This window comes from Taudactylus pleione, unplaced genomic scaffold (genome assembly GCF_031769625.1).
Source record: "Taudactylus pleione unplaced genomic scaffold, aTauple2 ptg000393l, whole genome shotgun sequence".
NCBI classification, from domain to species: domain Eukaryota; kingdom Metazoa; phylum Chordata; class Amphibia; order Anura; family Myobatrachidae; genus Taudactylus; species Taudactylus pleione.
In genome coordinates this window covers 7,002,547-7,021,210 of record NW_028284794.1, presented here as the reverse complement: position 1 = coordinate 7,021,210, position 18,664 = coordinate 7,002,547, and the positions used below count along the sequence as shown (strand labels likewise).

Here is an 18,664-nt window from a genome sequence, read left to right as displayed (position 1 = left end):
TGCTGAAATGTGTGCGTTCCATTCCTTCCATGTGTATATATATATATATATATATATATATAAAACATAAAATTTACATAATATTTACCAGTAGCTTTTATTTTCTAATAATATAAAAACTGTTAGTAAGTCCTTTTATTAGTTTTTTTAATACTTAAGAAAGTATCTAAAATACTGTGCTTTAAAAGATCGATATTAAAAATGAAATATGTTTTACTAAGATATGTTTTATATGATTAATGATATTAATTATGGTTAACAGTAAGAATGTGTTAGTAAAATAATAGGTATTTGAAAAATATAGAAATAAAAGAATCAAGAGACATTTTAAAGATGTGTCTGTAGTTCGTTTTAATTAAACATACAATAATAAATTACAACCTTCAAAGAATAGCACATAATTAGAAGAAACATTTTATATATATTTATTATTTTAAGAAACTAACTTACCTTGGATTACAATAAATATTAAGATAGAAATGTCTCTTCTATAAAAAGATAACATTTCTAGTTATAAAATATTTATAAATATACTGCAGAATATTGATGCAGAAAGTTCTATTTGTTATAATTAATATAAATGTAGAAAAGTTCTATTTGTCATAAATAACAAATAAAAATAAAATAGTGAATCCTAAAATAGCCTTCATGCACTCACTAGTTTGTACTGACATATGTTTCAGATAAGAAATACACTTGTGGAGATGATGATGGCATCCAAATATCCAAATTAGCTTGGCTAAGTAGCATCCCATGTAATTATTGACCAATGATGATCACTAGGTGAAGACAAGACCACCAAGATGGAGGATGGAGGATGCATGCAATTGAGTTCTGGATATTCCACTATAATGATTAATATTTAAAAGTAACATCATGTTTATGTAAATTAATAGAGAAAAGTATAAATTTTTTGACTAAAGGCTATTAGGGAGGACAGGGGATTGAAGCTCTAGGATGACTTGTTGCTGCACGTAACTACTGTATGTGTTTTCTTTGTAATATCTTGTATTTCTATGTTACTTCTTTTCTTTCAAGAAATGTTAAGTATAAGTATTATGTAATTCTTGACTGAATATTAAATAATTTAAACAATATTTCCTTTTTATTGTTTATTTTAAAAGACTGTCATAATCTTGTTGACAATCGTATGATTGATTGAATGAATTTGTTGGATGAGCCTTCATGGAATCTGAATGTGTGGTAAGGTTCTGAATTTAAGTATCACTTCAATTAATGCTTGAAGAAGTAATAGATAGTTCCAAGTCCCAATTGAAAACACATAGTAATACTATAAGGCCATAGACAGCAGTTTTTGAAACGTGTACGAGAATAAGGTGAATAACAGGTATATCTTTTAATTTTTCACACTTTTTTTGTTTGTTTTGTATCAAATAGGGATTTTGTTAGGAAATATCTATATGTTGGATTTAAAGTTACACACATCTAAAGACATTTACAATTAAAATGTTATCTAGAAAATAAGTGTATGAATTGAATTGAGATTGGAAAACAAAAGTAGCAATTTTACATTTAATTCTTAATCAGGCACAAAGTGCCAATTAGTAAATATATTTGTTTAATTTGTTTTTTTTTCCCAAGATAAACTATAGTTTTCAGAGGTAATGCAAGTGGGTCTTAAAGAGTCATCAACATCATTTTGATCAACGTTGTGTTGTCAACAACAGAGCAAAGTTTTATTCTTTATATACTCTCTGAAATCTTACAAAGTCTCAGTGTAGTAGAAAACTTAAAGGAAGTGGAGGGCCCATAAAATGGTTGCCAGATTTTTGTTATAAAGATGGTGACATACATACATGTTTTTTAATCAGATTTAATCAGTAGCTAAAATAATCACTTTAAAGTATGTTGCTTACATGGCTTATCTGGTACTCTCACTGACCTGTAGCCCTTGTTACTGTATCTTCTTTTTATTTTGTCCCCCTACTAGAAATTGACGTGCATTTAAGAGATCCAAGTATGGCAGCTCTGGGGTCACCATTTTAACACAAAGTAAATGGTCTTGGAGTGGAATGTTTGTCTTAAGATCCCATCCTAGGATCTTATGCTGTCCAGATTGATAGGGCCTAAAAGCTTTTTCTTTAATATATTGTGGTTGAACAGGCTCCAAGCTCTCAAGACAAAGTTTAGCCAACTCCTGTCTCCTTTCTCTCAATTTCCTAACCTCATTGTCCATCTTTGCCCTCCCAAAATATTCCACCTTCTCCCAAAATGTACGGTTAAAGTGGGAATAGAGGTACCAGTCCAGAGCATTCCATGCCCTCAATTTCTCTACTTCTCTTTGCTCCAGTGGAATTGAGGCCTCACGCATGTTAACTTTAAAGGTCACCACATCATCAAGCTCCCAACACAGCTCCTCTTTTAGGAGGATCATGGATTCATCAAAGTGCTCAGCTAGAAGGACCAAGTCAAAACTCCCTTCCACTGCTTGGACACCTGTAGTTGCCAGATCTTCTGTAAATGGGGCTTCTGGGTTAAATCCTAGATTAAACCACAACAGATTGAGTGCATATTGATGATTATTTTCTCCCTGTTTATAGTAGTGTGATGGATTGGAAATAAATGCACTAAAATTAGATGCCTTCTTGAAAGCAGATACAAAATAATGATTGTAGGAGAAGGAGGACTCGGCCAATGTAGCTGGATCCCGAAGAATTGTGAAGTAGAAGGAGTCTGACGGCATGACCTTCCGTACCTGAAACATATACAAACTTTGTTTTATTTACATTTTAGCATAATTATTCCATAACTTATGTGCACAGTGACTAGCAGCAGCCATGGCTCCTGTCTTTGCCACCCAGGGGTGGTCTGTAATTGTGTGCATGGGCAGAATCACATTCCCAGGCAATGCACAAATTAACAAGCCAACCGTCATCTAGGGACTGCATAAGCTGCATCCCCTAGAAACCGGTAAGGGCTACCCTGATAGCAGGAGAATGACTTCCCATGGGAAACACTCTCTGCTATCATAGTCAAGACTGCTAGTCCCAGGGCTAGAAAACACCTCTCATTATTATTATTATTATTATTATTATCATTTATTTATGTGGCGCCACAAGTGTTCCGCAGCGCCAACAAATAGATTGATTTGCAGTGACTTACAGTACAGTACAGTACAATATAATACAGGACATGGATAAATATACATTGTTACATTCGTGACCATAAAACCCAGATAAGCAACAATGCAAAGCAACCAAGTGTTAGGTCCCCTGGTAGAGAGTAAGAAGTAGAAGAAGGTAGAGTAAGGAGAAGCACAAGAGGTTAGAGGGCCCTGCTCATAGGAGCTTACATTCTAAGGGGGAGGGACATACAAACATGGGTGAAACAAATGGGGTACGGCATTAGGACTGATAGTGCTTCCAGTTTCCACAGTCACTGCTAGGTTGTCAATAGGGTGGTAGATTTTACTGTAGGGCAGCAAGTACATGAAATATAAAAGTCACAGGGTAAATAATAATGGTAGCCAGTGGAGTCACTATGCATGGTACCACATGGTGCTGCAATGTGTAGACTTCACATGTGAAAGGGGGCATGGCCTAGTTCCTGCAAAACCACATGCTCTGGTTTGTGCCATTTTTGGGGCATGACTATGGACCTGATTCAGACCTGCTCGCTAAGTTGCAGCCGCTCGCACTGACCAATAGCCGCCCATCTGCGCATGCGTATAACTTTCAGTGCACATGCGCAAGCCAGTCTCAGCAATGGGAAATTGTGTACTTGTAGCACACAGACTGCCCGCTAATTTGAGTGACAGAATATACCATTTGAGGGTGGTAACAGGGGAAGGTGCTTGTGAATGGGGGAGTGGATGTGCGAATGGAGGCGTGTCTGATTGTCCAAATGGAGTTTTGTGGGTGTGCATAATTAGCAAAGATGCATCCTACATGTCACTTGGTTGTTTTTTACACTTAAGAGCTTGCAGTGCTTGCGGGTGGGTAGAGACAACCACAAGCGCTGCGTTCGCTACCGATGGTCCTCGATGTACCAATATTTCAAGACACTTCCTGAAAATGACGTGCACTAGTGGGCATCTACATTGACAAAGTGTTCGCTTGCCAAGACATAGTGGGAGTACTTATGCCCCGCCTGCCATGCCGTGACTAACCCAATTTTGCATATGCTAGGTGCGAGCGGCCGCAACTAGTGACTGGGTCTGAATCAGGTCCTATGTGTCAAGCAACCATTATCATCATGCCTGGGGCTTGCCTGGCACTCTAGTAGCTCCTGGGAAGCTCCCAGCCTCTCCTGGGTCTTATTGAGAGTTGTATGCTATCCCACTGTTTATGGAGTTGAGAAAACCACACATCCTTCTTAATCACACTGCACATGTGTCAAGGCACATTACCATAGTTGCTACCAGCGACTATATATTCACAGTGTGAATGACAGTCAGGAAGCATTTGGGGGAGCTAAAGGGGAGTAGAAGCAAAGACTGCAGGCTTTTCGTGGGGGGTGTCACATCCTGTGACTGCTATAAGTTTGAAAAGTCTGTGTTTCAGAATGTCTTATTTTCTAAGTAAACCAGGAGTATGGTAGTATCTTGTGTGATGTAGTGACATAATCTATAATTTGAGTATCAATAGAAGATTGAGAGTAACAAGGATGACAGTCAATAGGTTGACACCAAATGGTCAGCATGTAATAGGTCAACAGGGGCAAAAGGTCCACAAGTACAAAATTATGACTGTTAAAAGGTCGACAGTGCAAAAGGTCAACAGGGTTAAAAGGTTGACAGGTTCAAAAGGTTGACACAGTAATGGTCAACACTTCTTTTTTATTATTATTATTTTAACCCTAATCATAATCCTCCCCCTGGTGCCTAACCCTCCTCCTGATGCTTTACACTAACCCTCCCCTAGGGCCTAAACCTAACCCTCAACTTAGTGCCTAAACCTAACCTTATCACTCTCCCTAGTGCCTAACCCTAACCGTCTCCTCTGGCAGCCTAACCCTATATGTCCCCAAGTGTCTAACCTTATCCTCTAATGCTAACCCTCCTACAAGTGCCTAACCCTATCCCTCACATTAACCCCTAACCGAACCTTAAAAACATAAAAGACATGTCGACAATTTGCGTCTTGCCCATTTGAACCTGTTGACCTTTTAAACTTTTACAGTGTCGACCTTTTGTCAGTTGAACTTTCTACCTGTCAACATTTTGTCCTTGTTGACCTATTGCATGTTGACCAATGGTGTCCACCTAATGACTGTCAACTTTTTTTTTATTGTCGAGCTTATATCCAGATACGCTATAATTTCCAATCATGTTCAAGCAGCACAATTTTCTAATTGTCTGGATATTTGTGATAAAGGAGAGTGTGAGGCAGCGAGCTTGGAAGTGGAGAGTATATAAGGAGAATATTTGTCTGTCACCATTATAGATCTATTTAAGTTTTACTTTAGATGCATCTGAGACAGCCATGAGCAGAAGACTAGATAATAAGATAATATTTCCAGAGTGGAGAGTGAGATTTGTGTGCATCTGCTTACTAGTGATATTGGAACAAGTAGAATGATACAAGTTTACCAATATAGATGATTTAAACATGTTGTTGCATTTGGATATGCAATGTCCCTTATATGATGCAGAATGTCTCTCAAGGAATAGTGCTGCTACCTACTCTGTGGCAGATGTATGCTTTCACAGTTATTTGGAGATGAATGTAAAGTAGTAAGATATGCATTTCCATACTGTGCATATACACCAACAGTGCAATAGTATAGATCCATATGTGATGACACTTTAAGTTCATTCTCTCATCCTATAACTCTGCTCTCTCACTCTCTAAACAATCCTACAACAAAGCCCTCATCTCCTGATTCTTATGTAACCTTCACTTTCCTCCTCTCACCCACTCCTCCTTCCCTTGTCCCACAGATGTAGGCATCACCATTGACTCTGCCCTTTCCCTTTCCTCCACATACAGTCTCTTTCACAACCGTTGCCATTTCAAACTCCACAATACTTCCAGAATCAGGCTCTTTCTCACCCTGGAAACCTCTAAAACTCTCATTCGTGCTCTCTTCATATCCCACCTTGATTACCAGGAGGAAGAAGCAGATACTACATACACAGGACAGCCTCCACCTAAAAAGTCCTCGTCAGCTCAATGTGCATTCTGGACTTGTCCATGCATTTGCAGTGCCAGGGCCCATTGGAACTCTTGACAGCCCTGTTGATTACTGTAATCTTCTCCTCTCTGGTCTTCCTTACTCCTGCCTTGTCCTTCTCTAATCTATCCACAACTATGCTGACTGCTCCACTTTCATCTATCATTGCTCTACTTCTGCTGCCTCTCTTCAGTCTATCCTTACTCAACTGTCTCTCTATAGCCCTCACAATGATTTTCAAACTCCTCTCTCTCACCCACAATGTTCTCAAACTCTCTGCTCCTCCCTACATCACCACTATTCTTTTCTCTCATTCTCCCTCCTACCCTCTTCACACTGCTAATGATGACAGCCACATCTCTTCTCTGATAACCAGGTGCCTTTTTTAGAATTTCTCATGGTCTGCACCAACCTATGTAATACCCTCTCTAGCTCCATTGAACTTTCATCCAGACTCTCAACTAACTGCTTCTAACACTGCAGTTTCTGCCTCTTCTCCCATTTAATCCATCCATACCCCCTATAGATTGTAATATTATATGAAACCCTTGTGGCACCTTAGTAATTAAAAATATTCTTATACAAAGCTGTTTCAGTATGTAAGGTAACAAGACATCTCACCTCTCAAGACCTCTCACTAGTTTAATGTTCTTTATTTCATTCTAATTTCCTGCCAGGCCAGAGCAGGGAGACCACTGCTTCACCTCACAGCCATTAGACTGTGCCTCATATCCATCATATGTCCCCACATCAGTTGAAAGATGGTGGGGCTGGTGGAAACGTGGTCAGATATTGAGGTTCATAGGGTAATTAGATTTCAATGTGTAAAGGGCACATCAGCAGCTGAAATTCATTGCCATCAGGTGTACGGTGATAGCATCATGTCACAGAAAAAGGTTTGGGTTTGGTACATGGCCTTTGACACCCGCAGGATAGATGTTCACGATGAGCAGCGATCCAACTGGCCAAGCATGTCCTCTACAGATGACAATTTTGCCACACTGAAGATCTGATTCAGGAGCGCAGATGCATTTGAGTTAGTGATATTGCTGATTTATTGAATATCTTAGTGGGTCCTGTGCACAACATTGTTCATGAGCAACTGGGGTACAGTTAAAAGTGTTCACACTGGGTACCAAAGCAATGCACAGAAGTTCCCAAAACCAATAGGATGGGATTGTCTCTCGTGCACTTGACATGGCACCATGAGGAGGGAGTGCAGTTCCTCCAGCGTATTGTTACAGGGATCAACCGTGGGTGCATCATGTGACACACAAAGGTTTAGACAAGAATGGGGACTATCTGGAAAAACAAGCTGTACTATTGATTATACGTACAGAGATTCCTGCATGCACAGTAGAGAGGTCACAGTAGGTGCCATGTTTCCAGAGACCTTGATATGCTGGGTAGACTCTAGAACAAAGCCAGAGTCTAGTGCATTGCCAGAAAAGAGGGGGCCCACATGGAGTCTGCAGATGGGCTCTTTTATCTTTTAATTTGCCCTTGTGGTTAGGCATATGTAAAGATGTGTACTCATACATCTCGTCTCAGTATGCCTGATGTGAGTGAGCCACCAGGTCCCATGCTACTGTGCTAGTGTTGGGCATCTTTTTGCCGAAAATGCATCTAAGTCACCAGAGCCATAACTAGACATTTTGGTGCCCTGTGCCAGAAATAGCTTCGGCACCACCCCCACAATTTTTAAATAGGGATATTATGACTTTGGCGCCCGCCAAAAAAAAGAGGCGTGATCTCGTGGGGAGGGGCGTGGCTTCATAGCATGTCACTGTAATGTAAAATGAAATAGAAACCACAGACATTTCCCTAGAAGATCCCATCTTCCAATATTACTTTTATTGAAACACCAACAACTGCCCCTTTAGACATTTTCAAACTAGAAGCAAAACTGGCTTCTAAATTACTAACTTGGATCCAGGCACCCAAATAGCCCATTTTTTTTCTTTTGCTCACTTGCTTCTGACGACCACACTGAGGACCGCGTCGATGTTTAGGCCACGGCACATGCGCAAGCCCCGGAGCGAGAGAGAGAAATTCTCTTGCTCTGGAGCTCACTACAAAAGCGGCGGCTGTCGATGTTGATCGACAGCTCGACCCATTTTGAAGGCGGGGCGGGGGGGTGGTTTCACAAATGGAGGCGTTTTGTGGGCGGCTGCACTGACATCAGCAGTGATGTCAGTGGGGAGCTTCCTGCTCAATCAGAGCAGGATGATCCCTGGGGCTTGCGGTTGCCGAGACCCAACCTTAGGGTCTCTTTGCAAGCCCCGATGGTTGCGATGGTCTTGACCATCGCGACCATCAACCTGGTCGGTCGCTAAAGCTGTGGGTGGTGACCCACAGCTTAGCTAGCGCCCAGGAGGCCGCACTTCAAAAGTCAAGTGCCCTCCCTCATTCAGAGCGAGCACTTGCTTCTTGTGACCGCCTCTAAATGAGGGTCTGAGTGACTTTATATAAAATGTTATCAAAATTGGAGATGGTTGGGTGGGGACCCCTGGCCCAATAAATAATAACATATACTGCTATGCATGGCCCACTATAAATGTGTCATGGAGGCATGTTCTTCTTGAAGATCAATGATCTTATATAAATTGCTGTTTATGTTACATTCACCATGTAGTGCAGTTGCTTCTCAAACTCTGACCTCTAGACACACTAACAGTCCAGGTTATAAGGATAGCCATGGTTGAGCACAGATGGTTAGATCAAAATGTCACCTGTGCTAGAGGGCAGAGGACCTCATTCAGAGTCGGTCGTAAGCAGCCACTCGGTCATACGCCTAACGACCGCAAAACTGAAAAAGGAAGTGATCGCACGGCCGGTCGGTCGTAACCAAAGTGACGCCCATGTGTGAACAATGCACCTCTAGCTAACGAGTGATAGTAGCTAGCGATTGAGTCAATCGTTGTCAGTCATTGTCAGTCGCTGTATGTTAATTTTCTTCTTATGGTTGCGGCCGCTTGTGTTGTGTGCAAGTTACTCCAAAAATTACTAAAAAAACACATAGAATAAGCCATCCCCTTGAAATTTATTTATTCTTATTATTTGCTAATGCAAATGCAGCTGAATCAATTACATGCCAATTAGCAGTGTTATTAGCTTCAACAAATGATTATTAGCTGCTTGCATTGTGTGGCTCAAAATAGAAACATCACTCCAAACATCAGTAACATTCGATAGTATCGATTGTACTCTGGGTCTTGAGAGAGCACCTACCCAACCTTAAGCTGTACGATCAGCCAGGCCTCGAACCTGCTCGTAGAGTGACGTTTTGTGACTTCTGGCCTTCTATGTCGGTCGTAGCAGGTAGTTTATGTACGGCCCTAAAACGCCCTGAAAACGGAGAGGAACGCCTGCATTTTCAGACCACCACCCCCGTCACCACCCACAAATGGCCTTTCATGTCAATCGCCACTTCCTGCTCGTAAGCCGTACGATTGACAGCATTTTGGATCGCAAGGTCTCGTACGCACATGCACACAACTGACCGTACGCATGCGTGGTTTGGAAACATCGGATGCGTACGACAAAGCCGCTTACGACCAACTCGTAATGAGGTTCAGAGTTTGAAAAATACTGATGTAGTGAATGCCAAACGTGCTGCATGGCAGGATATGGAAAAGCAGGTTGTGCATAGGAGTCCTGAGGATGTCAACTGATCCACTAAGAGAATACCTGCTCATAGCATAAGGTTTGGGTGGTTATAAAGCTAGCTATGAATAGGGTGACTGGGAAGCAGAAGCATATTTCACAAAAGGCAAAATAAATATATATCTGGTAGCATGCGTTACTGTGATCTGGGCAGCCCCTGCCAGTCTTATATATGAGGCTATGAGGAAGTCAGTTCACTTGGGTTCTGCTGCTGCTGAGTGTAACACAAGCACATGGCTACTATTACCACAAAATACATATATTACTGTTTGCAGGATGGGGTTTAGCACTCTAAGCTGGGTGTTCCACCTGAACATGTGCCATGTGTCTCCCGCATGAGGGCTGATATAATGATGTCATGTTCTCACATGAACCATTACACAGCTGCTGAAACATGTATGTGAACAGTTTTAGCAAGTAGGAGCCCACATTACCCCACGGTGAAATCATTACATGGGATTGTCGGTACTACTGCTCAGTCCTTTATCGGGGATGGATTAAAAAGGCTTAGTTATTACAGTGCTGTCAAACACTATCTGGGCTCGATTACTCTAGGCTTAGCAACATAGGAATCAAGAGGTGGCTGCACAGGGAGGAGGAAATGGGGCTGGAGAACGGAGAGGAGGAGAAGGAGAAGGCACTAGGATGAGGAGGAGCCCGAACAGCACCCCCTGCCCTGCGGCACTCTGTGCCATGGCACATGTCGCACCACCCTAATTACGGCCCTGTAAGTCACTAGGACTCACCAGCAGACTATACTGATTAATTTAATATGTGAAACTTATATATTTGTGTAAGTTTGAGTCTGTATATGAAGCACAACAGAACTTGGAATGAAAAAAGCTGTGGCCACTACATTGTAGCACTTCATATACAGATTCAGAGACTCAGTCACACACAGATATACAAGTGTGCAAGTGTGGCATATCAAAGTAATCGGGTCCTAGTCGCATCACTTGTGACTTAGATTCTTTTTCAGAAAAAAAGGTGCAAATAAGACGCCAGGTGCTAGTAGAGTCTCACAGGAACTGGCGCGCAGAGAGGGACTTTTTAGCACAACTGCCTGCAAAGAAGTATAAGGAGACATCTGTAAACACACTTGTACAATGAGACAAACATTCTACGAAGTCAAATATTTAAAAGGAGCTGTCAAGCACAAGCTAGAAAGATTAGGGCTGATTATGAATTGAGATCAACACAAAACAAAAAAGTACTTTTGTATCTGGAACAAACCATGTTAATATGCATTATTTATTTATTGCATGCCAGGTAAATACTGGCTGCTCTTGCATGTAGCCCACTGATGTTAGACAGCTTTATGCTACACTGTCCCTCCCAAATCTAAATCTCCCTAACATGGTTCCGACAAGGTGTAAAGTTACTGCTTGGTCGGCTTTGTTCCCATCTCTGAATGATCCCCATTATGTTTAGCACAGTTTACATGCTAACATGAAGTTTTGTAGAACACAAGACTGTGGCATTACCTCTGGCAGGTTGAAGCGCATGTGGTAACATATTAGGTCATACTTCTGCCTCATGGATGAATTGAACCCCTTTACCATGCGAGAGTGGAAGAAATTGGGATAGCTGAAATGACCTCCGAAAGGTAAAGCAAAAAGTAATCCGTTCCTGTCTCCATAACGGTGCAGTACGTTCAATACGGTACTCGAAGCTGTTTTTTGTATCTTTAAAAACACAATGTGTCTTTTAGCCTGGCATGTCCGAGAAGATGATGGAGACCTGACAAAGGAGTACAGACATTTACATCTCATTACACAGTTCAGCACATACTAATTAAGACATGGCCCTAGCAGAAGTGTTACGTTTTATTTGTTCTCACAATGTTATCAAAGAGCAGGTTTGTGAATTTTTAACAATAATCAACACAAAATTTTTGGCTATGTCAATAAAAAATTACTTTTAAAAAAAATGGAATTTCATACAAAATCAGACAATAATTGAATACATATAGTATCAAAATAAAATATACCTGTGTACAATAAATGTTTTTATCCTACAGTTAATTAGTGCATTAGCAATGAAATAGCTTTATCATGAAGATCAAAGGACATTGAGAGCAAGTCCAAAAAAATAGATAACTGAACATCCAGTCAGGAAATGGTTATAAGAAAGTATCAAGGACTTTTAGTATCACTGAGACCAATGTCAAGTACTTCTAAAATAATTAGAGAGAACATGGCATAAACTGATTTTGTCTAGAATAGGCTGCCCTCTATGACTGAGCATTCTTGCAATAAGAGTATTTGTTAGCAATTGTTAGGGGGTGGGCAGTAAGAGGCAATTCTTAAGACTTCCATACTAGAGATGATCAAACCTGTCATTGGGACAATAGCATGGATATGTAACAAACAAATCCTTATTTTATGGCAGAGTAGTAAGAAACGCATTGTGGATGGAAACTCTCTTTTTATGGAAACAGAAAATTGTACAATCAATGGTGCTAGATGGATGAAACAGCAGCAAGAATAGCCAATAATAAAGACAAAAGATAAATATAAAAAGGATATCGCTTCCCTTAAATCAGGGTTTCCCAAACTCTGCCATTATAGTCCAGGTTTAAGGATATCCATGTTTGAGTCCAGATGGTTAAATCAATTTAACTAAGATACTAATTGAGTCATCTGTGCTCAAGCATGGATTTATTTAAAACATGGACTCTAATGGTAGAATTTTGGACCCTCTGCCTTAAATGTTTAAGGGAAGCAACATTATTTTTTAAATTTATCTCATCTCTTTTTTATGGTTATTCTTTCTGCTGTTCCATCCCACTTATTCCACCAATTGTATCATTTTCTGTAGCCAGATACAATTAGACTACTTGTGCCATAAGCACCCCAAGCTATCCATATTTCTCACCTACATTTTGCCAGAATGTGGAAGACCCTCAAATCTATGGTGTCATGAAACTGAGTAATTCTGTGTGGCGTCCAACCATGAACCATGGTGTGAAGATCACAATGCTATGGGAAGGTTTCTCTGCTTCAGGGACTAGACATATTTTTAAAATAGATAACAATATGTATCTATTTTAACAAGATATCTAGATCCTATAGCAGAGAAGCCTTCCCATAGCATTGTGATCTTGTCACCATTCTTCATGATTGGATGACTCACAGACTAGACACCTTTCAGAGGTACGGTAAACCTGCCCCAGGGGTATAATACCACAAACTAGATATCCGCTAATCAGTTCACCTGGAAAATGTCAGGAATGACATTGATAAAAGTATTACTGTTACACTAAACAAAATATGCAGCTGGTAATTAGATATGTTCTTAAATTGGGCCCTATGTATTTATTGAACTTTGCACTATTTGACAATCCTTTGTTAGTATACATCCTTTGCAACAGATGGGATTTTTTTTCTCGCTTTAAATATTCTTATTGTTATAGCTCTGCTAAATACCAGGTAGAGTACACTGTTTTCTGTAATTAGATGGTTTTCACACCTCTAGTTTTTCTTTTATGTGCTGCAGGATGATTTTATTACAGTGGAACTTCTGTGTGTTTACATCTATCTATACAAGGGATGTGAAATACATTTATGGATGTGCAGTGCATAGGTAGAGTGGACACAATCTGACTGGTTGCTGACTTTAATCTCTGACTAAAGTTCTTGTGAAATTTCAGGGCACAGAACTGTATATAAGCAGATTTTCACACTGAAGAAGTCAGCTTGTTCACTTCCTTCAAGAAACTCATTATGGAACTCAACAGAGACTATTGGAGAGCCATGATCTTCTACGACAACAAGAGTGGTCTGCAATAGCAGGAGAGTTTACGTCTGATTGCAAACTGCTTTTGGGGAGGCAGCACCATCCAAACCAAACCACTGTGTTTGAGTGGTTTGCAGAATTTATGTGCTGGAGTCCATCCCTGGAAGATGAAGAGCACTGTGGTCAATTTATTGTCCAGCATCACCAAAGACAATATTGCTTCTGTGTGGGCCATAGTTGAGGTGGGTGCCAGAGTAACTATGTCCCAATTAGAGGAGATAGGCATCTCATATGGACCAATCTGCTCAATACTCTACACAAAGCATGGCGTGAGCAATGTTTCTGCACGCTGATTGCTCCATCAGCTGACTTGAGAACAAAAGGTTGCTCAGGTGACTTGGAGCCACAACATGCTGGCCAGGTTTTATGGCAGATGCTCAAACTCTGTCTGGGAGATCATCAGTTGTAATGAATCCTGGATCTACAGTTTTGAACCTGAGAAAAAACAAGTCAGCCAAGTAGACCCCAGTTGGAGGTGTGCGACCCAAAAAGTTCTGACATGAGTGCAGCATGGCCAAGTAGATATTGGCCAAAACTGGTAATGTAGCTTCCATACCACTCGTGCAGCAACGCTAGGGACTGGTACACCAACCAATGCCTACCCCAAGTGTTGGAAGCCATTGCCAGGAGCCATCTAAGAATTTGCTCTCGTGGTGCCCTTATCAAGTCCAGCAAAGTAGTGAAATGCATCCAGGAGCTTGGTCAACCTCAGTACAGTCCAGTCCAGAACTGGCCCCCTGTGACATCTCCATGTTCTCACAAATCAAGCACAAGATGTGTGGGATTATTTTTGAGTCACCGATAGCTGCACTGGAGACCTTCATCCAGCATGTAAAATACATACTGTACCTGCTTTGAACATGTTCAGTTGCTTCACCAAGTGGTTTGAGTGCATGAAACATTGCATAGACTTTTATGGTGAATACTATGAAAATATGTAATGTTCACTTTGGGATTCAGTATGATTGACCGCCAGCCACATGGCCAGTGGTCCATATCCCGGCAGCTGTTAAAATCCAGATCATCCCAAGGTAAGTGTTTCCTACCCTATTCTACCCCCTAACCCTCCCTTAGGGGTGCCTAATCCTAACCTCCCCCCAAGTGCGTAACCCTAAACCCCCTTCTAAGTGCCTAACCCTAACCCTCCCTTCCCCTAGCCCTAAACTCCCAGGGGGGTGCCTACCCCTAAGTCCCCCACGGGAACCCTAAACCTAACCCCTGTGTGGCTGTCCGCACCTGGCTTACCTTTGATCAGTAAGTAGGGTGTCGGGCCTTTGGCATAGGTAAAAAGACAGGCTTCGGGATTTTGGCGCCTGTCATTTAACCCCTTGCTGGGATTAGAAAGTCGGGAAGCCGATGGTCGGGATTCCGTCCATCGGCTTCCCGACTGTTTCCCTCACTTTGTCTGTAAATATAATACTTTATGTACTGTATATATGGAAACTTCTTGCGCACCCCTCGTATGATTAGCACTGCTGTGTAGTACTAGCTCCGTCTGGGTGCCTAGCAACACACACATACTATAATGACCATATATAACCGAGGCCTCTACTTCTAGATAAGGGACAGCATGGAGTTCCGGTAATCTAGCACACGTAGGGAGACAACATATGGCATTTTTTTATAATCACTAGTACTGTATTTTACTCTCCCTTCCGGCCTTTCTAAAAGGGAGGATAGCCAACCTGAAACGTCGGTAAGCGGGAGTTGAAATGTGACTCATATATTTGTTGATGTGATATTTATGACAATATTAGTTATTCACTGTGATTGCTTTGAGAAGCTGCATTTTATGGAGACACTGTGGTACTTACTGCAACATGATTTACATTTTGATTCTATTTAAGGTTGCAACTTGGATACATTGTAACACTGGTGCTTACTGCAACATGTTTATTTATTGTCAATGATCTTGGTTGAAAGCAAAATAAACTCTGTTTTGAAGTAAAGCACTATATACAAGCTCTGGTAGACTTCATGGAGCTATTGTGCCAAAGCTAAATGAATGTCCACAGCCTTCTAGGACTTTCTACTGTAGAAGATGCACATGCTAGCACTGATGCTGGGAGAAAGAGCTTGAGGATGGAGTGGGAGAGTCTTGAGGATAGGGGTGCAGATAATAAGAAGAGGGAATGGTCATACTGGATGTGATACAGTGAGGTCTATTGCAGCTCTGGGTGACAAAGACATGCCTGCGTCCCAGTTAAGACTAGTGATGGCCATCAACCAACAATATTTAACAATCATGGATGGTTAGATTACAAATTTCAAAGGTTTTGCCACTGATAGCAGCAAGCCAATGGTTCTCCTTCATCAATGGCAGAGTAGGACCCGATGGTTGTTTTTGTGTGATGGGGCAGAACTTAGCCCTATCACTGGTGGCCTATTAGACCCTCCCTATTTCTGATTGGCCCAATTGGATCAAAGAGACAACCTGCAATTGATGCCAGATTCAGGGGAGGCAACAGAACAGAGTTCTCCATGAAAAGTGCCAGATTAAGGGACTACCCTCAGGTGGTGCCCAAGGCCAGGGGGGAGGTGATGGAGAAAAGGTCTCCATAGCAAGTGCCAGTACAACCCTCATGTGGTGCCAGAGCAAGGGAAAGGAACAGAATAGAGGCTTCACAGCTGAGGTGTGGTTCATCAAAAGGGTATATATTGCTGAGCTCCTTAGTAGGGCTGCTGATTGGGTGAGTACAGAGAACAGCTTCCAGTGAGTGAGTGCAGAGCAGGTCTGTATAAAAAGACTCTAACAGGATCCCAGGATAGCAGCTGTTTAGTCTCATTTATTTAAAGTAAAATGTGATTGCAAGTGCCCTGTGAGACACTGTGGGCCTGAGTCAGAGGTGGGCATTGTATTCAGTCTTCGCAAAGCATGTGAGCCACACTGCACATGCATCCCTATGGTTATCACTAGGAATCACAGAACAAATTCACACTCAGAGAGAGGCACCATCAGTGGGCATTCCTAGATGGTAACAAGGGGGTGGCTAGCCAAAGGCGGGCATTTTGCAGATAGCATCAGCATCAGCATTTTCTGCAGTTGCACTGGCACCAACAACCATGTTCAGACAAACATTCTGCTCCTCCGTAGGGCAGGTGCAATGTATGATGGTGCAGATTAGTGCAGCAACCATTAGGAATCTTAGTAGGAAGCAAATCAGTTGCGTAATTAGCATAAAGACCCAGTCACGTAATGTCCACCTATGAATCAGGCCCAGTATCTTTTCAACAGCTTCATACTAGGGGTGAGCGGGTTTGGATTTCTGAAATCTGAACCCCCCCGAGCCCCCCCCCGATCCGAGGCCGATCCGAGTCAGGCTCGACTTTTCCCGCCAGACTCGGATCTGAAATTGAGGCAAAACATCATCATCCCACCTTCCGGGTCTCGCGGATTTTGGATCCTATATAAGGTACCCGCGTCGGCGCCATTTTCTCACTCGGCTCTGGACAGTGAAGAGGGAGGGTGGGAGTTAGAGCTGGCTGGGCTGTGTAGTGTAGTGTAGTGTTGTAGTGTAGTTTAGTGTAGTGCAGTGTAGTGTTGTTCTGTGCTGTGCTGCGCTGTGCTGCTGTTGTCCATAGGGGCTGTGTCCATTACTTCAATGTCCGAGGGGCTGGCTGGACTGTGTTGTGCAGTCAGTTGTCCATAGGGGCTGTGTCCACTCCAAAGTCCTGTGCAGTGTCCCAGTCCTAAAGGGGTGCTGTAGTGTTGTCCAGGGGGTGCTCTGTCTGTCAGGGGTGCTCCCCCCAAGTGATAAAAACAAAATATATTTTTCTGTGTTTGTGAATTGTGTGCACTGTGGCTGCACGTGCATCAACGAAGGAGCAGTACCAAGCATGCGCCTGTGTCCCATAAGTAAAAGGCCGGCTGGCTTGTCCATTAAAGGGTGCTGTAACCCCCAAAGGGCACTCCAAACAAAATAAAAAAATTTATTTTTCTGTGTTTGTGAATTGTGTGCACTGTGGCTGCACGTGCATCAACGAAGGAGCAGCGCCAAGCGTGCACCTGTGTCCCTTAAGTAAAAGGCCGGCTGGCTTGTCCGTTAAAGGGTGCTGTAACCCCCAAAGGGCACTCCAAACAAAATAAAAATATATATTTTTTTGTGTTTGTGAATTGTGTGCGCAGTAGCCGCACTTGCATCAACAAAGTAGTGCCAAGCGTGCGCCTGTGTCCCATAAATAAAGGGCGGGCTGGATTGACCACTAAAGGGTGCTGTAACCTCCAAAGGGCACTCCAAACAAAATAAAAAAAAATATTTTTTTGTTTGTGAATTGTGTGCGCAGTAGCCATACGTGCATCAACAAAGTAGTGCCAAGCGTGCGCCTGTGTCATAAGTAAAGGGCCGGCTGGCTTGTCCGTTAAAGGGTGCTGTAACCCCCAAAGTACACTCCAAACAAAATAAAAAAATATTTTCTGTTTGTGAATTATGTGCGCAGTAGCTGCACGTGCATCAACAAAGTAGTGCCAAGTGTGCGCCTATGTCATAAGTAAAGGGCCGGCTGGCTTGTCCATTAAAGGGTGCTGTAACCCCCAAAGTACACTCCAAACAAAATAAAAAAATATTTTCTGTGTTTGTGAATTGTGTGCGCAGTATCTGCACATGCATCAACAAAGTAGTGTCAAGCATGTGCCTGTGTCCCATAAATAAAGGGCCGGCTGGATTGACTGCTAAAGGGTGCTGTAACCCCCAAAGGGCAGTCCAAACAAAATTTAAAAAAAATTTCTGTGTTTGTGAATTGTGTGCACTGTGGCTGCACGTGCATCAACAAAGGAGCAGCGCCAAGCGTGCGCCTGTGTCCCATAAGTAAAGGGCCGGCTGGCTCATTTCTTAAAGGGTGGTGTAACCCACAAAGTTCACTAGTCTCCAACAAAAATAAAAAATAATTTTCTGTGATTGTGTGCGCCTTAGCCACACGTATATATCAATATAACATAAATGGAGGACCAAACTTTGTCCGATAAAAATAAAATAGGGAAAGATCAAGAACCACTTCCTCCTAGTGCTGAAGCTGCTGCCACTAGTCATGACATAGACGATAACATGCCATCAACGTCGTCTGCCAA

General features: G+C 42.0%; 1 protein-coding gene across 1 annotated transcript in view; it reads right to left on the bottom strand.

Moving 5' to 3' along the window:
• Positions 1-1,915: 1,915 nt before the first annotated feature.
• LOC148507436 (galactose-3-O-sulfotransferase 2-like) overlaps positions 1,916-18,664 on the bottom strand; it is a 58,937-nt gene continuing 42,188 nt past the window's right edge. Inside the window, exons 3-4 of the mRNA XM_088446098.1 lie at positions 11,286-11,541; positions 1,916-2,716 (exon numbers count right to left, since the gene is read on the bottom strand). Coding sequence (XP_088302224.1) covers positions 1,916-2,716; positions 11,286-11,541 — 1,057 coding nt within the window. The remainder of the gene's footprint in view (positions 2,717-11,285; positions 11,542-18,664) is intronic.